Consider the following 26,573-nt stretch of genomic DNA (forward strand, 5'->3'; position numbering starts at 1 on the left):
CATATTCTTTGCCTCTTTGGTTAGATTTATTCCTAGGTATCTTATGGTTTTGGGTGCAATTGTAAATGGGATCGGCTCCTTAATTTCTCTTTCTTCTGTCTTGTTATTGGTGTATAGAAATGCCACTGATTTCTGTGGATTGATTTTATATCCTGCCACTTTACTGAATTCCTGTATGAGTTCTAGCAGTTTTGGGGTGGAGTCTTTTGGGTTTTCCTCATTAAGTATCATATCATCTGCAAAGAGTGAGAGTTTGACTTCTTCTTTGCTGATTTGGATGCCTTTGATTTCTTTTCGTTGTCTGATTGCTATGGCTAGGACTTCTAGTACTATGTTGAATAACAGTGGTGATAGTGGACATCCCTGCTGTGTTCCTGACCTTAGGGGAAAAGCTCTCAGTTTTTCCCCATTGAGAATGATATTCACTGTAGGTTTTCCATAGATGGCTTTTATGATATTGAGGTATATACCCTCTATCCCTACACTCTGAAGAGCTTTAATCAAGAAAGGATGAAGAGGCCTCTTTTTTATGGAACAGCATTTTCCTTGAAAGATTGACTGACAGACTGTGTTGTTCAGGATTGGGCGCTTGGTAGATGGTACTTTGATGGTAAACAAGTGAGCCTATCACTTCAAGAGAAACCATGGATGGTGTCATGTTGCCGACGATAAAATGTAAACTTTCAAGCCAAAATTTAGAATTTTGGAAAACTTGTGTCTGCTACAATGTGCTTGACAGCTTCCCAGTACTTCAAGATGTTTCTGATGATATCAGTGGAGATATTAATGAGTGTGATTTTCTCCTTTTATAGAATGAAATTTGTCAACATTTGGAAGATCTGCATAACTCAATGAGCCAAGAGTTTCCTAATGATTAATGCATGACATTCCAGGGGCGCCTGGGTGGCTCAGTTGGTTAAGCGACTGCCTTCGGCTCAGGTCATGATCCTGGAGTCCTGGGATCGAGTCCCACATCGGGCTCCCTGCTCGGCGGGGAGCCTGCTTCTCCCTCTGACCCTCCCCCCTCTCATGTGCTCTCTGTCTCTCTCATTCTCTCTGTCTCAAATAAATAAATAAAATCTTTAAAAACAAAAAACAAAAAACTTTAAAAAATGCATGACATTCCAAAGTCATGCACAGGGAAGAGTCATCCAAAATGCAAGACAGACCAGTGGTTTTGATGTAACAGAGCAAGGAAGTTTTATTAAGATGTGTACAGATTCCACATGGCAAGTGACTGTTCAAAAATACCACTTGTTCAGTTCTGGTGTAATATCAAAGAAGGATATCCACAATTATCTGTTCAAGGCCATTCAAATATTCCTCCCTTTCCATATGCATATGTGTTTGAGGCCAGAATGTCTTCATGTCCTTTAACAACATTTACAACAGACTGAGAGCAGACTCAGAGAGGAGAATCCAGGCATCTTCTTTTAGAACAAGAGATTTGCAAGAATATAAAACAGTGCCACTCTTCACACTAAGTGGAATTTCTTTAAAAATATGGTTATTTTTCATAAAAGCATGTGACATATACTCACATGTACTGGGTCTAGTATTATCTTTAATGAACTGAGAAAAACTTCCAATGTCGCACTCTTAATTTCTAATATGGTAAATCATAGTAAATATAACGCACGTCAGCACGAGCTCGTTGGGCTCTCAGTAATGTGACATGTGTAAAGGCATCCTGAGAGCAAACGGTCGGACACCGGCTACTCTAGGACTTATGCCTCAGTCTCCAGGACATGGTGAGTGATCGTGAGCCCCCTTGGTCCTGGGTGCCTTGCACCCGTAAGGGTCCGTTCTTGCTGCAGGGCACACGGCTGCCCGATGGACTACGTGTTAGCGGTTTCACAGAAAATGAACACACATTCTTCGTGTGTCCTTCCCTTGTGGCCAGCCACCCTCCTGGTGGAGGGCAGACATCACCGGCTGTCTTGTTTCATGAACGTCAAGGACAATGATGATATTTCTTTCCTGCTACAGACTACATTTCTGTTTACTTAAAGGAAAAGAATTTTTAAAGTCTTGGAGTTCCAAAATCTCAAACACTGATTTATTCAAACATTGATCCTTCTTGATTCGTGCCGGTGGTTTGAAATGAAGGGCCTAACCAGGTATATAGTTTTTATTTTTTATTTTTTATTATTTATTTTTTTATTTATTTGACAGAGAGAGATACAGCGAGAGAGGGAACACAAGCAGGGGGAGTGGGAGAGGGAGAAGCAGGCTTCCTGCTGAGCAGGGAGCCTGATGCGGGGCTCGATCCCAGGACCCTGGGATCATGACCTGAGCCGAAGGCAGACGCTTAACGACTAAGCCACCCAGGCGCCCCACCAGGTATATAGTTTTAAAATGGAGAAGATCGCAGTTCTTGCAAAAGAATGAAGAAATTCATTCCATTTCCAACACAGATCTATTCCCAGGTGGCCCAGACCACTAACAAGGAATACATCAAGGTTTCACCTCATCGCTGGCCTCAGTTTCCCCTTCTGTAAGTGAGGCCCTTCAAGGGCCCTTTCCACACACAAGCTCTGTGCCTTCAACTCACAGTCTGCCAGCACTTGAATGGCTCAGTCAACTCCACATGAGAACTGTGGGTGCTGAGGTTTGCACACCTGACACTGCGTGTTTCCCATCCCCCCTCCACGCACGCTTCGCAAATTGTGTGATCTTGTCTGGCTGTCACAGGAAGACCAGAAAAAGGTTATATTTGCTGAAATGATTTTTCAAGTGTGCTTATTATATTTCCCATCCCTGCCAAATTTAGGCAGTTGGTCCAAAGAGGATAGCATTTAAAAGGGCACATAACGTTTCTGTAATGTGAAGGGAGAAAACTTTCTAGAGGCTGGCGTCTCTGGCCGCAGCGTCCACCTAACATTGTGTGGCAGGCGGGCACATCATCTGACAGGATTGTCCAGGCTGGCCTGGTCGAGCGGCCATGGCGTCGTTGAAGGAAAATAACCTAGGTACAGGAGGGCTTTGTGTCTGCAGAGGATGCTAAGGAAGTAAGAAGCCTGCATGGAAATAATTCTTCCCTGAAAATATTTCTTTTTTGATTGCAAATTTGCATTCAAGGAGAATTTTTTGGAATAGAGGTGTAATTGGCATACACCATTGTATTGGCTTCAGGTGTACATCATCATGATTTGATATTTGCACATAATGCAAAATGATCAACCACAATAAGTCTACTTAACATCTGCCAACACACATAATTACAGAATTATTTTTCTTGTGATGAGAACTTTTAAGATTTACTCTCTTAGCAACTTTCAAATATGTAATACGGTATGATGAACGATGGCTCCACGCTGTCCATTTCTGTTGTTCGAAGCCGTCCGGTTTGTGGCATTTTGCCGTGGCACCCCTAGGAGATTAATATACTGCCCAAGTATGTTCTCCATACAGAAGCTCAGGTAATCTTTAAAAGTGCAGACCTCATCATGTCCCTAGGTCCCCAGGGCTCTCGGGACAGAGTCCAGCCTGCTCTGTCCCTGCCGAGTACCCAGCTTCCCGCACCCTCCACCCCCCACCACACCATCCCTCACCTTCTGCAATCCACTAACTGTTGTCCTTAAATGGGGGCTTAGCAAATTAATCAGGCAGAGCATCAATGCTGACAGTTTTTTAAAGATAAGTCGATTTAGAATTTCCCAGGTTAAAAAATAGCAACATTAACATAACAGACTTTGCTCACTGTCCGATTGTGTTGTCTCAAACCCTCCCTCCTCTCTGATCTTGGAAGCCTGCCACAGCCCAGAGCAGAGGATTCATGAATCCTCGGGACCAGAAATTACCCTACGAGAAGGGCAGGACTCCCCTTCCATGACTTATCATTGAATCTGGATCCAAGACGAAAACCTGCAGGGAGTCACAACTTTATCACTTGCTTCATGTCCCCCAGACAGCAAGGGTGTGGGGGCAGAGGAAAACTGTTGTAGACAGAACAGCACTCCAGTAGGACGGGGACTGGCGTTAAATGTAGAGCTCAGAGGAGGGCCAGTGGGCACCTGTTTTGGATGTCCTCTGAGATGGTTGTAAGCCAACTTTGGGGCCAACGAAAGGAGTGGGAAGGAATGGATTATTTAGAGCCAATTCAGCAAGGGACCGAACACCCACTGGGCAGAAAGCTCTTTGCCCTGTTAAGGGTCCAGGATGGGGACTGCAAAAAACACCTGATTCTTTTTGTAGCACACTCTTTTCCTTGTCTGGATCCCCTGGAACCGGTCTAAAGCTGCTTTCACCAAACACTGAATTACCACCCCCAGTCCACTCCTTGCTGCGTGACCCCACTCAACACCTCCTCAGACATGCATCAACTTGGCTGGGCTCTGTGCTTATACAACAGAGAAGAGGAAAATGCACCTGTGTTTTCTGATGAGCCCAGTAAGGGGCAAGGGCAGGAGCAAGAGAAATAGGGGGACAGGGTTTGATGATTAAAACAGGCTATTGTGGGGCGCCTGGGTGGCTCAGTCGTTAAGCATCTGCCTTAAGCTCAGGTCATGATCCCAGGGTCCTGTGATCGAGCCCCGCATCGGGCTCCCTGCTCCATGGGAAGCCTGCTTCTCCCTCTCCTGCTCCCCCTGATTGTGTTCCCTCTCTCGCTGTGTCTCTCTCTGTCAAATAAATAAAACCTTTAAAAAAAAAACGGGCTATTGACAGGACTCAACGAGGTATGGGAGATAAAATGAGAGTGCTGTTTGATTAAGGGCATTCACAACTGGAAATGGCAAAAAGGGACCGAGAAAATCCTCCAAACGCCAAGCAACTGGTGCCAAACAAGGCACTCGCGGCAGCAGCAGACCTGCACGAGAGCGCTGGGTCACACACGGCCCCCAGCGTGTTTACTCTTCCATCCCCGCGTGCAGCCCAGAGCAAGAGGGAGCATGGGTGGCAGATGCGTGTTGCCAACCCTTCGCCGTGGCTACAAATCCAGAAGGACAGGGACGTATGGGCACACGGGCCCAGCCCACCTCTTCCTTCACAGGACAGGGAAGAGCAAATATTAGCTCCATTTCCAGGTAAAGAAAATGAAGCTTAACAAGGTCAGCTTAAAGCCATAAAGCCCAGGCCACCCCGCAGATCAGCTCCGTCTGAACCTCTGGGGAAGGTGTCCAGGCCTCCGGAGTTGGACGACTCCCGAGAAGAGTCCGAGTCGAGCTGAGGTGAGGACCAGGGTCAGTGGTCAGCCCAGACCGCCAGCCGGTGGCGGACCAGCTGGGTTCAGATGCTGAGCAGCCCGGTCCTGACCGACAGCTGGCCCTGGGCCAGCCACTTCGGGAGAACTGGACATAATAGCCTTGAGATAGCCCCACCCGTCCTTGGAAAGCCGTGGAGTTGGCAGCAAGTCAAGTGCAGTCCTTCCATCTGAGCTGTGGCCAGGGGTGGGGGCAGGGGGCTAAGTCCTCCCCCACTCTCAGTTTGCTCATATTGTCTGTCAAATCACAGCTGAGATTGTCTCAGTCTTACGTGAGGTGTGAACAGAAGTACGCTTAGAAAGTCTGGGTTAACACAAATCTAAATAAAAATGGTGTGAACTCTATAAACCAGTTTAAGATGAGTCCCCTTCCCCCATCTCCTGCACGGCCCCAAACAGGTTGTCACCCAAACCCCTCCTTCGTACACGTTCGGGAGCTCCGCTGCCGATGCCCCACTCCAGGTGTGCAGACTCCAGGCTCCCCCCGACACCTGCGTCCTCCCGGGGCCCGGCCAGAGCGCTCTCCTCGGTCCCTCCGCCGGCCTGTCACCCCAGCAGGGGCACAGCCAGCAGGGGCTGTGCCGTCAGTCATGGGCCTTCATGCTCACAGAGCCCAGTCCGGCTTCCAGGCACCTGCCTCAGCTCACCTGCAGCAGCAGAAGCAACACTGGAAGCAGGAGCAGCGAGGTGTGGCTCCTGGAGCCCATGTCCACGTGGGGACGCGTGCAGGTGGCCACAGGTCCTCCCAGGCAGCCGGCGTCCCGCACAGCCAGGCCTCTAATCACCGATCACTTCCTTCCCAGCCCAGGTGTCCTGTTGCTCCGGGGACACTCCTGTCCTTGGCACTCTGCTCTCCTCTCTCCCGTCCTCTGTCCCAGGCGCACTTGCATTTATCAGAGTGGGCTGGGCTGAGCCTTCAGCTTTAACCTCACAGTGACAACCGAGTTCCCAGGAAGGGAGTGGAGGGGAATGAAACATGCCCTGCCTCACGTGCACAGATTTGGGCTGGAACCCGACCCCAGGGGATTGCCCCAGCCTTAAAAGGCCCCACAATCTCTGTCTGAAGCAGGATATTTTAATGACTCTTTCCTATAACCCCTATGCTTTCAAAGGGGAGCAGTGGAAAAGGACTCCAAGAAAGAAGGACTTGATTAAGGAGAGAAACCCAAACGCTTTCACTTTCCAAAGCACCAGCGGATCTTTATCCCAGATATGTCTCAGGGCTCTGAGATTTCTACCCAAATCTCTGCTAAGCTTAGCTGACTCTGCCCTTGTGACTTTGGGATTGAAGGAGGATGGAGAGATGGAGAGAGACGCCCTACAGGTGGGGGCCTCTCTGTGCCAAACTGGGGGTCTTGGCACTCGAAGACCAGGGGAAAAAAAGGCAAGCAAGGATTCTACGCAATCGATACTCAAGGTCACAATGACTGAGTTTAAAACAAAATCAGAGATCCATTAACCGGATCACCTGAACATCGTAGTTTGTTACCACATCTTGTTTAAAATAACAAACAGTTCTTTAGCAGATGGAGAAGGTAGGAGAAGGGAACCTTCCTTCCTGTGCATTCACAGCTCCGTGAGATGCCGCTGAACACTGTCATTTGAGAAATTTATTGTCTGAATCTGAATCAGTAGCTTATTATTGGAAAGAGGAACAAATGCAATTTTAAGGTCTCTATTTCGCGTGCATAAATAGAAATGGAATAATAATTATCGAATTTACAACTTCATGCTTATTTTCAAAGTGGGTATTTTTATTCCATGGCAGTCTACAGAAAATTTGATTAAGTTAGAATCGTTAATTCAGGATTCATAGATCAGATAAGCTAAACCATGTCAAATGTTTGTGGGAGAAAAAGAAGATGCAGGGTAGGCAGCCCTTCCATGGAGTAGTGCTGAGAGAGATAACATCGAGCAAGAAGGACAGTAAGCCGGCCTCCAGAGATCTGGAGAGGGGCTGGGGATGCGAGGAAACGGCTCTATTTTTACATTTCTTGCAGCTGAAAGAACTTGGTCTTTTCATATATTAGAAACAGCCAAATTTTCAACATCCTCAAACACTGAAAAGTAACGGAGCAAGATGTCGGCTTCCCCTAGGCCATCTTTCTCTCATTGGGGCTGAGCGGTGGTGGGCTTCACCTGCCGCAGGGCACGTCTCAGATGAGTGTCACCTAGAAGGTGTCAAGTTTCCCTCTCCGTCCTGAGCATCTGCGATTGCAGACTCTAGTGGTCCTGTGTCCTAGGACGTGCACTAATACTTTGCAGCCACAAGGGGGCAGCTCCCCGATGCAGGTAACCTGAGAGACGCAATGTAGGTGCAGGTGGTGGAAAAGGAAGGAATGATCGCTAATTACCCGGACTCGACAGCCTCACCTCCAGCTCTCAGGATTCTCTATCGCAACAAGCACATCATGAGTGCTGCTGAGGATGAATTTCGTCTCGAATCATCCATGATAGGCAGGTTCCCACCAACACCACCAGGCACTCGCTGAGTGTCATTTTTTCGGGATCCTTAGTGAAGGCAGCTTGAACACATTGTTCTCCATCTCTGCAGGGTTCACGGAAGACTTCTACTGGCCCAGGAATTGGTGAGTAGGACCTTAACTGAAAACGAGGTAGCATTACATTCACGACATTCTAAGAAGAGACCCCAACAATTAAGACCAGACACTTCAGGACCCCCAAACCATGGCAGAACTGGTCCCGTCACACCCACCACTCCCCCCAGCCCTCTCTCTGCCACTGTGGCCGTGGACGTGAGGGGTCCCGGGGCCGGGGGTCAGCTGCTTTCTGCTCGCCTCATTTGTAGCTGGAGCTGCCCTGCCCGCCACCCCCCCCCCGCAACTGGGGAGGGATGGGAAGATTTCTTTCCATTTCGGGAAGTCGGTGGGTTGGATTTTTCTAGGGAATGGAGTCCCTGGTAATGGGTGGGGGTGACTACAAAGCTGGGGGCCTGGAGCCCCATCCCAGCAACACTTGGACAGCGGTCGGGCTGACCGGGCCCACGCGCAGCTAAGGAGACGGGCTCTGTGGCGGACAGCAGGGCCTCGAGAGGGTGCAGGAAAAGTGCCCAACGCTGCCTCCATCCTGCGGGCCAGGAGACAGAGCTTCCCCTGCCGGTCAAGTCAATGTCAAAGAAGGGGCATGGTGGGCTGAGGCTTCTTGCTGCTCCCGAGATGGCTGCTGTGCGGGGAGGTGCAGACAGGCCCAGAGTGTGACGTCTGGACGCCTTCTGAATGGGGCGAACCAACCTCGGTGGAAGTGTGGAAGGCGGTCACGGAAACACGGGACATGGCCGCACGTGCGCTGGAGAGCGAGCAAAAGCAGCTGGAAACGGGGGGGGGGGCGGAGCAGGAAGCAGGCAGGTGGGGGGACAGGGCGGAGAACAAGCCGTGAGCAGTGGCATCTACACAGTGAGCATGTGGGAGTTCACTGTACAAGCCTTTCAACTTCTCTGGATGTTTGAAAGTTTTCATAACATGATGCTGGCGGGGAAAAAAATCGGAAAAGTGAATTTGACTCCAGCACTGAAAAACCCAAGTTATTATTACGTGTACTCTGAGCCTAGTGTCTCCTAGTGTGCATCTAACACATGTACCCCAATTCCTGACAAGTGTAAGAGCTGAAGGGTAGACCTCCCGTGAGAATAGAACAACTCCTCACTTGTCTTTCCTGATTTGCCCTAAGGGACCGAGACGTTTTCATCTGCCCCACATTGCTGCTGTGGTAGCCACAAGGGCCGAGGAGAAAATGTGGTCCTTATGTTTTAGTATTTTGTCAGCCACCAAGGGCTGCCCGGAACATTTCCTTGGAGAAACTTTAGTCTATTGCCCCTATTTGTTCAACTAGTAGTTGTAGGTGAGCAAATGGGGGCGGGGGGAGGGAGAACACTGCAAGTATAACAGATTGGAGTGTTTCTCGCTTTTTGCAAGTATATTTTATACTAATTATATTGATAGTGGAAGCACCGAGCTCTTTTTTCAGTCATTTGTGTATGTGAATGTTTTTATGCTTTTTCAGGGAAGAAAGGAGATAAGGAGCGGAAGAGAGAAATTTGAGGCTACTTAGTGTATCTTCTCACATCAAAACTGTCCTGAGCAGGGGGCAAAATACATACTTCTTTTAATTAGAACATCTTCAGCTGAACCTGGTAGATCATTCTTCTCATTATTGTATAAGACCTACAAGGATAAAGCATTTCATTCCAGGAGTTAGAAAAGTGAGCAACACGGGACCAAAGCACAGTCCCTTCCCTTACTGTACGAGGGCGGGTGTCTGGTGAATTGCCAAGGGTCTCGTTCAGAGACTTTCATACTATAGGGGAGGTAAAATTTGACCTTTACTGTCATAGGAGAGGGAACATAATTTTACTTCTACCCTTCTAGGTTCTCGACTGAGACCTCCTGTAAGAAAAGACAGATTCACAGGAGAAAAACAAACAGAAGTTTAATAACACGTGTGCTCCCTGTACATGTGGGAGACACCCCAGAAGACCAAGGAGCTCCCTGAAATGGTTCATGCTGCCTCCTTAAATACCACCTCCAGCTAAAGACAGAAGATGTTCATTTGTTTTGTTTCTTAAATTCCACATAAGGGAATGGAAGTAAAAATAAGATGAAAATTGAGAGGGAGGTGAACCATAAGGGATGCTGAGCTCTAGGGAACAAACTGAGGGTTGCTGGAGGGGAGGTGGGTAGGGGGATGGGGCCACTGGAGGATGAGCACAAAGGAGGGCATGTGATGGAGTGAGCACTGGGTATTACATGCAACTGATGAATCACTGGATTCTACCCCGTGAGGTTACCAGGAAAAGCACAATAAGTGGGTACGGCTGTTTTGCAGATTTAATTCCATGCCTTAATGAGATAAGAGTCGATAAGCATTTCTAGGATCCTCTTCCTCTTCCTGGTACAGAGAGGGAGACACGCCCCAACACACGGCGATCTCCCCTGTGCATCTCTTACACTCTGCTTTCAGAGCTTTTCCTGTGGCTGTGCTGTCCCTTAAAAATATTTTGGGGTGGCAAACTGCTCCCCTGCACCCTCTTTGGGTCATTTTCGGCTGGTGCTGAGAATTAAGTCGACGTAAGATCAACAGGAGAAAAAAGCAGACCGACTGTGGAATCCCAGTTCTGCAAGATGCGGGGGCCTTGAGAAGGAATGAGGGCCCGGAGAAATGGTGGGAGTCACTGGCTTTGCTAATAGGTTGAACAAGGAGAGGCAGTTGTAGAAAACGTCCTCGGCTATGTGGGGAGACTAAGGAAGACAAGAGCCTTTTAACAAAATCTGTGCAGAATTCTTCTCAGTCACCGCTTCTCATCCCCGACGGTAAGAATGTCTCTTTCTTTCTGGCACCGGGAGGACGTCTCTCCTACAGGAATTTCATCTCCTGCTTTGAAGAGAAAGAAGAAAGGTAAGAGTGTTTTTCTTCGACTTGCTGTTTTTCAAGTGCCTTTAACTCAAGGTAGGCAATGTGCCAGGTGGCGGATTTCGGGCGACGCGTTGGGAACTCCTTCACCTGCAGCAGGTGCCAAGGCAGGGCTCGCCACAGGAGGAGCAGGGCCACGGAACCATGCTGGCTGACTGGCATCACAAGTGAGATGTGCATTGGCTTTCTCTAAAATATCATTTGAGCTGGGACAGTTGTATTCGTGACTACCCCATTTTTAAAATTCCACGTATGTTTCCCAGTGTTATCACAGTTAATTCCTTCAATAGCAAATTGCTGAGGACAGGGATATTTGGATCCTATTGTTTGAAGCACGGTCTCTAGGAAGATTTTTACAAATTAATGATCTATGTTCTTCCACTGACCATTATTCTGTGCTTGATATAGTTGTTGTATGATGTTAATCAAACAAGGAGACCTTTAGACTGAGGTGGTTTTAGGTTAGGTCGAGAGGTTTCGTTGCCACCTCATGGATAATAAAACAGCAACATCCAAGAATAACCTACCATTTTATGTACAAATTTATGATTTAAAACCCCAACATGGTTCATTTTCCAACTACCAGGAAGTTTATTTTTAAACCTGCTGATAAAAAGACCACAGGCCCATATGGGGTGACTTTGCCCAGCCAGCCACAGAACCCAGCCTTATTTGGAGCTTGGGCTGTCCCAGAGTGGGATCTTCAACCAGGCGGTCAGGAGTCATCTGATCAGCACTAGGGAGGCCATTTGCCTGATAAGACCCCGGCCGCTGGCCCCCGAAAGGAAAGTGAGCTTGCAATCACCCAGCCACCTCTTTGTCTAGTACAACTTCCTGGTGCCCGCTCCCTTCTGCCTATAGAAGTCCTTCCTTTTGCACACTCCTCGGAGCTCCTTTCCACCTGCTGGCTGGGATGCGGCCCGACTCACGCATCATTAAATAAAGCCAATGAGATCTATAAAATTTTCTCAGTGAAATTTTGCTTTTTAATGCCCCCGGAATTATGTTTTAAACCGCCACTATTTGGTAGACTCAAAAGAATGCCCCTTCTTGTCAGAAGGGAGTTTAGAAAAAGGAGCAAGGGGCCTTTGCGAATGTTCACGGCTCCAGGTGCACTCCTGGGAGAGCACCGGCGCTCAGTCCGGGAGGGGCCCGTTGGCGCGTGAGCTCCTATCATGTCACTTTACTGTTAGTGAATTTCCGTCCTGCCTCCCTAACTGTTGGACACCTCTGGGGGGAACAAGAGGAACAGGGACTCGTGAAAACACCCGTGGTGCTTCTCAGATGCACCTAGTCATGTTGGCAGGTGCGTTGCTGAGTGTTAAGAAAGGACACAGAGCAGAGTCTCCTGCCCAGCGGATCTGTGAGATGACCAGGCAGAGATGAGACCAACTCAGGAAGAGAACTGCACGAAAAGCAAAACAAAACCATGCCCAAAAAACCCAGGCAACATCTCCTACTGTTTAATTGACCTCAAGAGAGGAAAAATCCAGCTTCACAAAAACTTAGACGTGTTTCATTTTATTATGTACAAAACCAAGCATACAATAATTTAACAGCAAATAGCAAACATGCTCGATCGGGTCAGGCCGTGTGAAATGGACCTCAGTACATGGACATAAATAAACCATAAATACTGGTTCTCTGTTACCTTGAAACACAATACCGTCTAGAGTTTTCTATTTTTAACTACTTAAGTAAGTGAGCATAAAGAGGAAATAGACAGTATTTAGATCACGGAAGGTGGAGATTGTTCCGTCTTTCGGTAAACTAGCCTACTGGCTTAAGAACCAGGACAAGTCTTCCTCCTTTCAGCCTGTAGCTGCTGTGAGACCAGCGATCTTTGTCAACACAGGCACCCACCCTGCCCTGCTGGTCAGTTACGAACCTTCAGCCAGTGTGGTCCTTAAGGAGTTGAGAAATAGTCTCAAACTAAAGAACTGTAGCTAATACTGATAGGTTTTTGCAGTTTGTTCTTGTATGTTTTTACAACTTTTTCCATTAACTGATTCTAAACCTTCAGTAGCTCTTAACTTTCTCTACACTTTTTTTTTAAACCTTGGATTATTTTAGTTGGTTTAAACACAACATGTATGTCAACAACTCCCACAAATGAGAGGCACTTCTCTGAAGACAATGACGTGTCCCCAGACTAGCAAGACATGGGCGCTGTCTGCGGGAAAGCAGTGGGATTCTTGTCTGCAGCATTTATAACAGGAGGCTGTGTCAGGGGTGGGGATCGGAAACCGTGGGAATGAAATTGTGCTTATGTTCTCTAGTGAGCCCCTGCTGTTCATCAGGAGCTCTGATCCAATCGCAAGAATCCTGGTTAAAATAAACCATCAACCTGAGGCAAAGTCACTTTTTCAGGCTTTTCAAACTGTCGTAACATGTGGCATTATAACTGTTCCCCAAATTAGGCAACCGACTTCAATTCAGAGAGCAAGGAACAAATGTGGCATCCGAGGCACCGCCTCTCAATTTCCTAATCAGGATGGTCTTTGGCTCAGACGTCCACAAGGCAAAGTGAACACGGGGCCTTCACCCAGCAGGGCCTCCAAGGGGACCCACACACAGCATTCCTGGAGAAGGCAGCAGCTCACCGAAACCCCTTAGTGTTAATAATGGGAGTATGTGTATGTATATGATGCGCTTACGGAGATTTATCAGCCCTGAAATGTTCTAAAGAGCTGCGTAAACATGGTAGCTGAGAAAGCATCATGAAAGAGGGGTAGCGCCGGCTGGGTACAAAGGACTAGTCCCCCTGAGCTCACAAGGAGGAGTGCAGGCAAAGGGCACAGGGGACACCACGCATCAACCACAGAAGGGTGAAGTCAGAGCAGTGCTAGGGTTTCAAACTGCACTGCATATACTGAGTAGAAAAGTTACAATATAACTGAGAACTGCGGAAGTAAGGCCCACTAGATGTGTGTCTTCGCCCACATAATAAAGGTACAAGATCTTCGTGCAACAGCATGCTGTCTCCCATGGCGGGGTGTGAAAGGTAAAGAACGTAAGACAGAATCTGTGAAGATCTAGAAGTCAAGTCGTGGGAGAAAAGAAAACGGCTCTAAAAATCTGTATATGTTGTTTTATATTAGTAAAGTCAGATTTTAAAACGGGATCTTAACATTTAACTTGTGCGCATTATTTCATTTACAAATGTCTCTGGTCGTTATCCTACTAACTGAAGGGCTTTGGATGACATGGGCCGTTCGGGGGAGTCTGCAAGCTAGTACACACTTCCAAAGGAAAAGTGCCAAGTTCTTAATTTGCCCTAAAGGTGAAAAAATAGAAACATGTATGGATGAAAACAAATACTCATTTAAAGAGATAAAATCGGCCACAGTCATTAAAACATACCGTACATCCAGTGGTCAACCAAAGGTTTTAAAGATACTTACAGTATCAACAGAAACATCACAGCGTGACTAGAGGCACACACAGACCTGGCTTAGTGGCAGTTAAATAAGAAGCATCTAGAAGAGCGGGGGAGCCAGGGGACCCGGGAAGGATGTTAAGAAGATACTCCCCGCTCCATCTGGAAATGTGTCCTCACCCCTCTGCCCTGAAGCAAGGTGATAAAGTCCTGCTCTTGCAAAGTAAAACAGATTACGTCGGCTACAGACAGCAGGGCCCAGGTCCCAAGTCAGGATGGGATGCCTGTGGTGGTCACAGTGCTTTCACGTCTATCCATGGTGGCAGGCATTCCCTGTACACACTCCACATGGTGGCTTTACCGCACACCTTTTCCAGAAGGCATACCTACGCCAGAAACACTCGGGGGCCAAATGTTCCACTTTGGGCTCCTACCAGGCAGGAACGGTCCTGCTGAGACCCACGGACTCACACCTGGACCAAGTCTGGGCACCGCTCTAACCTCGGGGTAGAGAACACAAAGGTGCACTTCACCACCACCTCTGAGTTTAAAATGCCTTAAAAAAAAAAAAAAAAAGACCCAAAACTATGAAAGTATTAGATTCCACTGTCTGGAAAGAACAAGCAGCTCAGTGTTCATGACTTTGCTCCTAGGAGAGGCTCCTGAGCCTGTGGAAGGGCTGGAGCCTTTCCTGGGCCTGAAGTAGACAGAACTTCTGTTCAGACAGTTTAGGAGGAGGACACCAAGAACCCTATTTCAAACGTTTCAGAGTCTACACAGTTGAAAGCGGTATGCACTACTTTCTACCTGTAGGTGCGCGGCGAGTGGGGAGCTGGACGGCGCCGTGGGCCGGGGTGCGGGGCTGGCTGCTACGTGCAGTTTACACCTGTCTCCCCCGTCGTTGTATGTCGTTATATGGCGCAGACCTGGTTAAGTGTTATCTAAAGGGCTCTCATTTGCTTAAGATGGTCAACACAAAGAAAGGCTCATTGAAAGCCACCTTTCTTTGGAAAGAAGCCCAGTGTGGCTGGGGTGAGGTGGGGTTGCCCCCACGGGACCCCTCGACGACTCACATGTGGGTCATCAGAAATTCACAGTATGCTAACTTTCGGAAGAACTCTGACGTTTAGCTATCAGCAGGGCTTTGCAGTGCATCATTTCGGTTCTTACTTGAATTTGCATGTGCTTTGCTTTACTCCATTGGCTTTGGGTTTCTTCTCGCTGGATATGGTGGCGTGGGCGCACCTGCTCGCACCGCCCTTCTTCTGCAGGCCCACGTGTGCCTGCAGCCTGGGGGGCCCACCGGGGTCGGCGGAGTCCCGAGCGGTCACCCCCTGCGTGGGAGCTCCAGGGCCACCGCCATCACCGCAGGGCAGGTCCCAGCGCTGGAGTCTGGGGCTCTTACTCGCTTTCTTTCTCTGCTCCTCGGCCGTCACGTCGAGGGCTGGCTTCCGAGAACTCGGCCTGCTGCCCCGTCGCACGTGGAGGGTTTTGGGGGCCGTGTCAAACGCGTAATAGGAGGGCCTGGCTTCCTCGCGGGGCAGCTCCTTCCTCCGGGAAGCGCCGGAAGCGCCCAATTTGCAAGCCCCCTCCTGGGGAGGCCTGGCGGGAGCACTGGCCCCTAGCTTGCTTCTGCCGGGGCTTTTCAGAGTCCCAGACGTGGACAAGCCGGGGGCGGTGGGAGGCCTGGCTTTGGCGCCCTTCCCCTTCTCGCCCTGGACGGTCTGTATCTGCAGCCACTCGAGCTGGACCAGCCTGTCGATGTACCTGGCCAGCAGCCCTGCGGCGCCGCTCCGAGCTGCGGGCCTGGGCTCAGCGCCGGGCGGCATAGCCAGGTCACGGAGGTCCCAGGAGCTGAACGGGGCGGGCAGGAAGTCCGCATATTGGTAGGCGGGCTGCGCGTTGCCCTGCGGCTCCGCGTCGGGGTCCGGACCCGGGTCCGCGGCGTCGATCTCCTCCGCGCGCAGGTGCAGCTCCGGGGGCGCGCGCGAGGACGGCGGCACGGGCACTCGCTCCGAGTCCGACAGGTCGCTGGCGCTGTCCTCGTCCTCGCCCGCACCCTCCTTCAGGATTTTCATGCAGGGCAGGTCCAGAAACAGCTCATTCCCCGAGGCGCCCCGCCGCCGGGGGCCCAGTGGGCTCCTTTCGGGTTTTCCTTCTGGGGAACCGCTTTCCTGGAGTCCATCCGCAGGAGGCTGGGAGGACACGTGGGGCACTTGGAACTGACTCTGCCTTTTTCCTGAAGGGTTTTTTGGACGTTGTACTTTATTCCAAGATGGGCCAGCATTCATATTGCTGTGAGAAATAAAACTGTAATTCTTAGTTCATAGGACACAAAGAGGTCTGGCTGTGATTAAACAGACTCCTCGGGCTGCAGTCGGCGCTGTCCCCGGGAGGGGCAACGGGCCACAGCGGGCTCTAGTCGAGAAACACTTATCAGTATCCTTTTTATAAAAAAAGGAAACAATCGTAGGACGCAGGTGCCAAAAGGAGATGCATGGATTCTGTTTCATATCAAATAGTATTATTTAAGAAAAATACTGACATTTCTTAAAGTGCTTATAATTTTAGACCAGTCATGTACACTTTAAAAAAACAAACACCAGTTTGGAGAAAATCTGTTGTAAACTCTCAATCTGTTCTGCTATTGATGAACAGTGTTTAATGACACTAGCGAGTAAAAGCTACAGCTTTCTTTTTCTTTTTTAAGATTTTATTTATTTATTTGACAGAGACAGCGAGAGAGGGAACACAAGCAGGGGGAGCGGGAGAGGGAGAGGGAGAAGCAGACTCCCCGCAGAGCAGGGAGCCCTATGCGGGGCTCGATCCCAGGACCCCGGGATCATGACCTGAGCTGAAGACAGACGCTTAACCGACTGAGCCACCCAAGTGCCCCTACAGCTTTCTTTTTCAAGGCTGTTTTCCATGAAAAGAAAACAAGCTGTAAAATGCAAGTTTTATACAACTTAATCACCGATTGGTGGTGATTCTGAGCTGTCTAAAATCTTAATATCAAAAGAGTGTAGTACAGACAACCTATACCTCAAATCAAAAGCTTATTAAAGTATTTTCAAATAGGAAACACACTCAGGAAAACGGTTTAAAAGGAGAGAGAAAAAAATCATACAGTGCCTTAAAACAGAGAATGAATGAAAACATAAGATTACTGCTGTCTTGTGAATGGCGGAGAAATGGGTATAATGACTAGCAGAGCAACTGGGTTCCCCCAGGGGGACTTACTCTGAGGCAGGATCTCCTATCAGAGTTGAAAATACTGTCTTCTCTGAGTATTTACCCAAAGCATAGCATCTCACTAGGATTCATAATACTTCTCAGGAACACGGGTAGGGTAGAAGAAAATGAGTGGTCAACATGCTTTCTGGAAACCTCAGAGGTTCACCTGCCCAGTGGTTTCTACCACAGTAAGCAATCGTTTGAAAATATGTGATTTCTTAATAAATACGGAAGATGTTGAATCATGGTCAATAGCTATAACACATGCTCAGTATATGTTGAAGAAATGGATAAAGGAATTGTCCTTATTTGGAACTCATAACCAATCAATCCTGTCATACTGTCAGTGCACATCAATAAAAGTGATGATCAGTAGCCTCTTTATAAAAAAAGGAAACAATCATAGAAGGGTGATTAAGGGGCTTACCCAAAATGATAGACTCTGCTAACAGTTAACAGTGGCAGAAGTTTGACCTCTGGAATTCTTACCAACTCTTAATGTTTAAAACCACTTTGCCCACTCATTTCTTTTTTTCTCATTTTTCTCATTTTATTTCCAGCCACACATATTCAGCCTGGAGAACTAATATAATGTGCCTTTTGCAAGATAAAGCAATTAAAATCATTTACCTGCTTTTCTGATGAGATTTCGTCACCCTATTCCCTTTCTTGAAAAAATCAGATGGCCGATCATCTTCTAGGGTTTGATGGACTGTCTAAAAAAACAGACATGGAGTCGTAAATACTGTGACAACAACAACAACACACACACACACAAAACAGCAGAACAAATCTAGTAAGATTTTCCCTCAAAATTTACATCACCTTTTCTGTAGTGCTTGAAATATTCTTGCTCAATGTGTTGGCAGATGATGACAGCTGGGGAAGTGACTTCTTTATTCCTCTTATATTTGGAAAGGACTCCTCACCCCCGTAACTGGAAGCAACAGAACACTGTGGGTAAGTATGGATCGCAAAGTGTTCTGGCCACCAGTACTGAGCTTTCTTTCACTGGTTTGTTTTGAAATATTTGCATAGTATTGAAATGTTGGGGGGGGGGCTGGTACTGACTTCTGTTTACAGTTTCATCTTTTCTGCTTGTTTTTCACAGTGGATATTAGATACAAAATCACACATGCTACAAATGTTGCCAATGGAATGAATCCTTCTCTCTCTCCTTACACACACACACACCACACACCACACACAGAGCCTCCTCGGAAATAACACCTTCAGGAAATGTGTGGGGCTAATTAATAATTAAGATCGGGTATTACTCCAATCTCCCATGTCCACTCATTCATTCATTCATTCATTCAACAAGTAATTGCAAGAGAACCTTCAAGATGGCCAGGATTATGCACATATCCCCGCTCTCGTGGAAAGAGCACTCTATTGGGGAAGCTCCCCTTTAATTCTCCTGCCTTCAGGATCACATCAATTCATTTAAAGATCGTCAGTATAGTAATACAGATCATATAATGTTATGTGTGTGAAATTCTGTTGACTCATATCAAGAATGCTGCTTTCCCTGATTTTGAGTGGGTGGCCTACTGCAAGGGCCCTGATTGGAAAGTGAATACTTTCCTCCATAATATCCCCTACCTTTGTAAAATAGACAAGAGGTAGGATAGAAGACTTTTTTTCTTCCTGAAACTCTGCTGTATTACTTTTCATAAGCGTGTATGCCTTTTTAGCCAGAGTACACAGGCTCTCACAATAAATGACTTATACCCCAGGCTGGCTTTATTTTAGATGTAGAGAAGGTTCTTTGCCAACCCCCCTCAATAGTTTGGTTTTCCTTCTGCTTTGTCCCTCTGGACAGTAAAAAGGAACCCTCCAAGATGCCTGGCCCCAAGCTGCTGTCTGGAAAGCGCGTTTCCACCTTTCCCACTTCATTTCACTTGGCATGCTTTACACTGTAAGCGGCAGCATTTCGTGGGCAAGTTACAGAGTGAAATAGGCAAAGAATGCTTGCAGGGTCCTAAGATGCAGAAAGCAAGCTCGCGGTTTCCCTGATGGTTCAGGCCTGCAGCGGAACAAAGCTAAAGGTCTGGGATTCTGGCTACAAAAATGCTTCCCCAGCGCCAGCGGCCGATTAAGGGCAGTGGCATAATTCATCACAGGTCATTAACTCTGGTTCCCACATCTTCCTCTCGGGCCAGGGGCCAGGAGACTGAGAGCGGCAGCACCGCCCCCTCCCCACCCTCCAGGGAACTGGCTGGCGGTCGGCGGCAAAGCATTGTGGGTAATGTGTGGTCCGGACGCCAGCCGTCTACGCAGCGAGGCTCCCGCGGTCTGGCCGGGGCTTCAGGTTGCAGTGCAGACGTCCAAAGAGCTGGCTAGCCTATAGGCTTCAAATTAGCTAGGGGACCAGCTTCTGGAAAGGCCAATTTTTGTGCACCCGCTCCCCCCACCCCCGCCCCAGTAACCCAGAAGTCCAAGGGCCCGCAGCATGCATTTTCCTCGTCCTCCGTTGGTGCAGACACAGATCCACGATCGATAGGCGCAGGGACCCGGCAGATGCAGACAGAAATTGATCAGACCTGTTCGGCGATCGCCGAGCACACGTGACGAGGCCGCCCGCCAGCCTTCCCGGCGCCGGGCGGGGAGGCCGGACTGCGGCGCGCTGCGGCAGGGCAGGGGCGGCGGCGGCGCGCGGCGCGGCGGGCTCCCCGGCTGTGCCCGGCCGGCGGGGACGGCGCGCGGCGGCGTCACGAGGGGCGGGGCGCAGGCTCTCGGGGAAGTTGCTCCCCGACAAGTTGCAGCCTTGTAAGTAACGCAGCGGGCGGGGCAGGTGGGAGGGGCGGCTCCGCCGGCGCAGCCTTCCCCCAAGAACCTCGGAGGAAGCCGAGGGGAGGTGCCACCCTGCGCTCCTGGGGGGGCCGGAAAAACCTCCCCCCGAGAAAGCACTCATCTCTAGGCAGACGATCTCCTTTCTCGCTGCAAGAAGCGGAAGACCTGCGCCAGGACTCAGGGGGCGCGGTGGCGGACGGGGGGAGCGCACAGCCGGCTCCAGAGGCTCCCCGCAGGCTGCGGTTTCGGCGGACACCAGGGAATTCTGAACACCGCGGGGACCCCGAGGTAGGGAACGCCGGGTCCGGGGAACGCCTCTCGGTTCCGCCTCCCAGTCGCCCGACGACCGGCCGGGCCATGTCCGGAGGCTGGGGCTCGGCGGCCCTGCCCCCAGCGCCGGGGTCCCGGAAGCCCGCCCCGCGGAGCCTCAGCTGCCTCTCAGACCTGGACGGCGGCGCCGCCCGGGAGCCGCGGCCCTGCAGGCCCCCCGAGAGCCCGGGCCGCGCGCCACCTCCACCGCCGGAGCCGTCAGGCTGCGACCCCGGCCTTCGGCCCATCATCCTGCGGCGCGCGCGCTCGCTGCCCAGCTCGCCCGAGCGCCGCCAGAAGGGCGGGGGCGCGCCCGGAGCCGCTTGCCGGCCAGGCTGCAGCCGGCAGCTCCGCGTGCGCTTCGCGGACGCGCTGGGCCTGGAGCTGGCGCAGGTCAAGGTGTTCAACGCGGGCGACGACCCGTCGGTGCCGCTGCACGTGCTGTCGCGCCTTGCCATCAACTCGGATCTGTGCTGCAGCAGCCAGGACCTGGAGTTCACGCTGCGGTTCCTGGTGCCCGACTTCCTGCCGCCCATCGAGGCCACCGACTTCAGCGAGCGCCTGGGGCGGCAGCTCGTCTGTTTGGAGCGCGTCACCTGCTCGGACCTGGGCATCAGCGGCACGGTGCGCGTGAGCAACGTGGCCTTCGAGAAGCAGGTGGCGGTGCGCTACACCTTCTCAGACTGGCGGAGCGCGCATGAGGCGGTGGCCCGGTGGCGCGGGCCCGCGGGCTCCGAGGGCACGGAGGACGTCTTCGCCTTCGGCTTCCCGGTGCCGCCCTTCCTGCTGGCGCTGGGCTCGCGCGTGCACTTTGCGCTGCGCTACCGAGTGGCGGGCGCCGAGTACTGGGACAACAACCATGGCCGAGACTACAGCCTCACGTGCCGCAACCACGCGCTGCACATGCCTCGCGGGGAGTGCGAAGAGAGCTGGATCCACTTCATCTGAAGGCGGCCGCAGTGGTCCCCTAGCTGGGCTCTCCGGTCCATGCGGTTACTGTTTCGCACACCCCACCCCCAGCCTGAGTCTTCTGACTTCACTAACCGCTTCAAGTCCCTGGGCGGTGACCCTTCCCATTCTCTCCTCGAAATGTCTGTGTCACCGGCTCTACAAAGTAGCCTCAGGTGGCCGGGAGGCCAAGTTGTATAATGCGCTGGGGGAGGGTGCGGGGTGGGTGGATGCACAGCCGCGTCCGCCCCTCTGGAGAGGGCCCAGGCAGGCTGGGTTGGTTGGTTCGTTGGTTGGTTGGTTGGTTGGTTGGTTGATTTTTTGGAAAGGCCTGCATCCTCCTACTAGGAAAGCCTGTGGCTTTTGCATGTGTCCTGATTGGGTCTCTGTAAATGTAGCTGTTATTTATCGTTGTGATGTTGGAACATTTTACCCTTATTGGATGCCTTCTCAGGAACATTCTGGATTTAACAAGCTAAAAAATAAGTCCTGTGTGTTTTGTGCCCATTGTAAACAGAATGTACGGTGTGACTCCCATCATGGTCCCTTAAGGCATTTCTGCTCTGGGACAAGGAAAACCTGAGACTAGGTTTGCTTGCCAATGACTGTAGACTTCTAACAGTGGGAAACTATTAATAGGCAAGAAATTTATGCCTCATCAGTCATCACACAGCCATTCCTGGGAGTTCAGGCTGCCCTGGTTAGGCCGTGTGTCTTCTACATCAACAGCCAAGGAAGGGGGAAAAGCCTGACTTTGAAAACTAGCAAAAAAGTCCCTTCTCTTGCAGTCTCTCCTCTCACTTCCTGTGTTCCCCTTCTTGTCTTTGATAATTATGGATCTGCATGTTATCAGGCCATTCTGTTTAGGTTTGAGACTACCTAAACATTTTAAGAAATTCTGCCTTAAGTTATTTCCATTTTCAGGCAACTCTCTAGAAAAATTTCAGGCAACAGTGCCCTTTACAATATCTTTTTGATGACTAAGGTGACTCTTTTTATGTCTGCTTAAGTGTCAGAAAATTCCAGCGGCCATCCTTCAGAAGTCAGGTTATCAAGTGGAACTGGCAGGGGTTTTCATCAATAGCTGGAGCCCTGGAGGAAAAATCACCAATACTTACACTTTTTAATCATTTTAAATTGTATTTATATATTCCCAGTTTTATCAGCTACCTGCGAACTTTATTCTTTGTGCCTTCAGACAGGAGAGTTTCTAACATTGTCTGGACTTCCCCCCGCCCCGCCCAGTTTTAAAAATGTTAAATCCTTTTCCTTTTTGTTGTTTGTTTTTTATCTCCAACCAGAAGTCAAGGCCTTTGTCCCCTGCTGAATGCCAGGATGACTTAAAACTCCCAGCAAGGCACTGATGATTTCTTTTGGTGCTGAGTGGTGGTCTCTCTAACAGCAGGTGCTAACACTGAGGTGTGAAAACCCAGCCATGATGAACAAGGCCTCCAACTTGTGAAGTTTGGTTCTGATGCAGTTGAAGCCAGTGTCATTAATTTGTGATAGCTGTCACCAGTGAATTAACTCTAAATTTTTGAATACTTATTGACATTTGTCAAATCACTATGTAAAAGATGTGTTTTGCCTTTTAACCAATTTATTTTTATAATTGCAACTTCTTTGTTTCTAAAATTCCAAGAAGAGGGATCGCTTTCTTTGGTACCTTTTGATAATTACACTGAATTTTGATTTAAAGTGTTGTAATTCAATTGAACAACCTTTGGCTGTTAACACTGTGCACTACATTGACATGCAAGAGAGACAAAAGCCTGGTTCCATTTCCTGCTGTTTAATAAACAGTCCAATTAGGTCAGCAAGCCTGTGAGAGCCGTGGTTGTTGTGTCCTTGGCCCCAGCCCAGAGCGCACGACAATTGTCCAGAGCATTCAGGTATAAGAGTGAGAGCCGACAAATGTATTGTTGTGTAAAGGCATGTAAAGAATCTTATCCATGTGAAAGTCACTTGTCAAAAAGGTTCTGGTCATGGAATATACCGTAAATGTTTTATCTTCGATATTAAGAGAACCTCAACGTGCCTTTAAAAAAATCAACATTTAAAAATTTAAAAACTTAAATATACCTGCCTAGTTGATAAAGAAGTTGATAAAGTTCAGCTTAAGGAGAATTTTCAGATCCTAAAATAGTTATATGGCTTAGATGTTAATATTTTGCAATGGATTGTGCAATTGTGGGGTTGTCTCCCCAAACATATTTTAAGGTCATTTAAGATGATTTCGCTCAAGCCTAAATATTAAAGTATGTGCATAAATTGTTATCTGAGGTGTGTTTTTCTTGTGGTCTAATTATAGAAACAAGACTCTGGAAACTTCTTGTTTAAATCATTTCATACATAAGTCTTATTCTTCCTAAAACACTATCAAATTTAGTGCCTTGCCAAAAAAAAGGGAAATTGTAGGATTGCACCTCAGCTTCAGCAGCACAGTCGTGTATGTCCTTGAGAAACTGAAATGCAATCTTTTAGGCCAGAACAGTGTTAACCTCTGATGAAAGCTCTAAGGGAGTGTAGGGTATGGGATAGTGATTCTTTCAATGCTTACTGAATCCTGTGTGTGGAGTAATGAGTGTGTATCTGCCTCCCCCTGATTATGTCCCTTACCCAGGACAAAGCCTTGCACTTACCAGAAGGAAACTAACACTTACTGTGCACTCATTCTTACTGGCTTGCCCCCAGTGATAGGTACTGCAAGCAGTTGATTTCATTGAACTCTGAAAATTACCTGGCAGATAATATCCCTGCTTTCTTAGCTGACGAGAATGAAGCTCAGAGAGGTTTAAGTAATTCTTCTAAAGACCCACAGCCGGTAAGCAGCGCAGTCAGGCTTTCAAACCTAGACCAAAGTCCACCTGTTCTGCCCTGTGACAGGATGTGCTTGTTAAATTTAATGGGAAATCCAATAATGATTGATAAGGTTTTCTATCTGACACCATACTCTAAAACCCTGTTTAAGAACAATTCAAATAAGAGGATCTGTTTTTATCTTCCATGTGGTAGTTTACTAAACAATCCCCATGCTTTCCAGATCCGTGACTCAACAAAAAGCATTCTTATCATTTTTCTTCTCTACTAAAAAGTGGCAAGATGAGACATCAGTACTTTAAATTCTGAAGTGCTTGTCTGCTGTATCCGTTTCTGAATTGCTTCCTATTTTACGCAAGCATCCATTGATCTTATCATTTAAACTGATAATTTAAGTGGAAATGCTCTAAAAAGCCTCGGATAAAGTGTTGATGTTTGTGCTCAGTACCACACCTACATGGCCTCAGCCTAACGTCCCCCAGGAGTTTGACGTTAGGCTAATGAGGGCAACAGATCCCCCGCACCACCTGCTTCTAGGGATCGGGGTGGGGGCGTGGCGTCGGGGGCGTGGCTCCACGTGGGCGTGGCCGGTGCCGCAGGTGGCCGTCCGAGTAAGTTGGGCGGCAGTGAGCGGGGCGCGGGGCTCAGGGGGGATCCGCCTGGCCTCACTAGGCCATCCTCTGTGGCCGCAGCGTGGGCTCCCTCGGGGGGAGTCGGGCCCTCACACCCTCGCAGGTTCGCCAGGTGTCCCCAGGTCCCCGCGACCCCGTCCAGCCTGTTTGTGGGCAGCCCAGAGGTCTCCCCGGGGCCCGCCCGCGCCCTCCTGCCCTACTGGCCGGCGTCCTGCAGAGAGGCAAGTGGGGCGCCCGGGCGCGTCCGCACCGCGGGAGGGCAGTGCGGGGCCAGGCAGGGACGCCGGCGCCTCCTCTGGGGCGGGGGCCGGGGCAGGGGTCGCGGCCGCAGCGCGGCAGTCCACCTACCGGGCCCGGCCCCGAGCCGCGCCCACCGCGGCGCCCCTGGCTTCGGCCTCTGGCGACCCCTGCGTCGCCGGCGGGCACGAGGGGCGGAGCCTGGACTGCGGGCTGCGCTGATTGGACGCGATTCCGAACGCACGCGGCGCTGATTGGGCGGGCGCTTCCCGCCCACCGTCGGCCGCCTGAAGAGCCGCGGCGGTCGCGGAGACCAGAGACGCGACTCGAGGCGGCGGCCGTGGCGGCGGCTCCCGGGCCCGGACGGGGAGGCTTCCTCCAGCCGCAGGTAGAGCCGGGCGCCGGGCCGGGCCTCCCTGACAGCGAGGCTGCGTGGAGGGGGGCCGTGACGCCGGGCCGGTCTCCAGCAGCGGCGGGTGGGCGAGCGGGCGGACGGCCAGCCTCACGACGGTTGAGGCGGAGCCGTTGTGGAAACGGCTGGGGCGGCGCGGCGGCGGGACTGAAGGGACGACTCCGGCCGGGTGGGCAGGGCGAGCCTCGCCCCGGTCGCGGGGCAGGCAGGGGCCGGGGACGTGGGTGGGGCGGGGCGGCGGGCGCGAGCGGCGGGCCGCGGGCTGTGGGCAGCGTGGTTGGGACACGGCCGGGCGGCCGCCCCAGGTGTGGCGGGTCCAGGCCCCGCCCCCGCCGCCCGCGGTTGGCTGGGGCGGCGGGCGGGGCGGGGCTTGCGGCGCTTGCACCTGCGGCGGCCGCGGGGTCTCCGCTCGCTGAGCGCGGAGCCGGCCCGGCCTTCCGCACCGCAGCCTTCGTTCCTGAGCGCCGCCGCGCCAGGCTCCTGATAAAATGGATGTGTGTGCCGGACTCCGCGGCGAGGCCATCACCGCGGGTCCTTTCTAGTGAGGAGGGAGGCCGGTGTTTCTCCCTGGTCCTCGTCCCGGGTCCAGGTTAGCCTCCTGTCCGCGTTTGTAGACCTGAGCGGTCGGTGCGGTGCTGGAGCGCGGACCTTGTACTGATCCACTGGGCTTTGGGGGGAAAGTGTGCGCCTCCTACTTGTCAGGTTGTCGGGTCGTTGTCAAAGCTCTAATCCTTGTATTTGCCTGCATATATACGCATTCGTACCCTCACAGTGAATATAATTTAATTGTATTCAAAATATACTCATTTGAGTATATTTTCATCAAAAGCATGAAATAGTGTAAAAAAGATTTTAGCCCAGGGTTCAAAGCCTGCTTAGACCGAAGCACAACCCCACAGGCCTCTTGCGTAAGTCTGAATCTGTGCTGCGTTTCTGAGGTCATCTCCTGTCCCTCGTTCTGTTGCATCGCGCTTCTTCAGGATGCTTTAGCCTGTTCACGCTTGGTGTAGATGAGTGTATGGCTTTTGTTTCCTTCTAGAGTTATCCTTAACCTCTCAGTTGGAAATGTTTGACCTGTCCAGTGAAGGGTGCTAAGTTTTTGGCTCTGTCGAAGCTAGTATGTAGTCAGCCTTGGGAGGGAGGGGGGCTCCCTGAATGGTTTATTTTCCTTACTTT

General features: G+C 50.3%; 4 protein-coding genes across 6 annotated transcripts in view; 2 read left to right on the forward strand and 2 right to left on the reverse strand.

Moving 5' to 3' along the window:
* Positions 1 to 5,910, reverse strand: part of LOC115941558 (cadherin-like protein 26) — a 24,121-nt gene extending 18,211 nt beyond the window's left edge. Inside the window, 2 exon segments of the mRNA XM_081832254.1 lie at positions 5,630 to 5,746; positions 5,851 to 5,910. Of these exon segments, the coding sequence (XP_081688380.1) occupies positions 5,630 to 5,746; positions 5,851 to 5,910 (177 nt within the window).
* A 3,724-nt stretch (positions 5,911 to 9,634) lies between these two features.
* Positions 9,635 to 19,938, reverse strand: FAM217B (family with sequence similarity 217 member B). 3 transcript variants are annotated; one of them, XM_006735194.3, is made up of 5 exons: positions 19,790 to 19,938; positions 18,069 to 18,180; positions 17,874 to 17,959; positions 15,180 to 16,304; positions 9,635 to 10,591 (listed from the first exon to the last, which is right to left on the reverse strand). In XM_006735194.3, the coding sequence occupies exons 4-5, from the start codon at positions 16,298 to 16,300 to the stop codon at positions 10,585 to 10,587; spliced, it is 1,128 nt and encodes a 375-aa protein (XP_006735257.2). In that variant the 5' UTR covers positions 16,301 to 16,304; positions 17,874 to 17,959; positions 18,069 to 18,180; positions 19,790 to 19,938; the 3' UTR covers positions 9,635 to 10,584. The 3 variants fall into 3 exon arrangements, with proteins under 3 accessions (XP_006735257.2, XP_081688627.1, XP_081688629.1); XM_081832501.1 differs by having other exon boundaries at positions 19,741 to 19,938; XM_081832503.1 differs by lacking the exon at positions 9,635 to 10,591 and having other exon boundaries at positions 12,136 to 16,304; positions 18,069 to 19,938.
* PPP1R3D (protein phosphatase 1 regulatory subunit 3D) lies at positions 19,908 to 23,573 on the forward strand. Its single transcript, XM_081832504.1, has one exon. The coding sequence runs from the start codon at positions 20,397 to 20,399 to the stop codon at positions 21,294 to 21,296; it is 900 nt and encodes a 299-aa protein (XP_081688630.1). The 5' UTR covers positions 19,908 to 20,396; the 3' UTR covers positions 21,297 to 23,573.
* A 1,719-nt stretch (positions 23,574 to 25,292) lies between these two features.
* Positions 25,293 to 26,573, forward strand: part of SYCP2 (synaptonemal complex protein 2) — a 79,557-nt gene continuing 78,276 nt past the window's right edge. Inside the window, exon 1 of the mRNA XM_081832496.1 lies at positions 25,293 to 25,373. The gene's annotated coding sequence lies outside the window, so the exon portion shown is untranslated. The remainder of the gene's footprint in view (positions 25,374 to 26,573) is intronic.

The sequence above is a fragment of the Leptonychotes weddellii genome, chromosome 10 (genome assembly GCF_054177405.1).
Source record: "Leptonychotes weddellii isolate Sample4059 chromosome 10, ASM5417740v2, whole genome shotgun sequence".
Taxonomy (NCBI): Eukaryota; Metazoa; Chordata; class Mammalia; order Carnivora; family Phocidae; genus Leptonychotes; species Leptonychotes weddellii.

Excerpts from the sequence above, each read along its gene's own strand:
- FAM217B (XM_006735194.3), bottom strand. The coding sequence starts at position 16,300 with ATGAATGCTGGCCCATCTTGGAATAAAGTACAACGTCCAAAAAACCCT.
- PPP1R3D (XM_081832504.1), top strand. The coding sequence starts at position 20,397 with ATGTCCGGAGGCTGGGGCTCGGCGGCCCTGCCCCCAGCGCCGGGGTCC.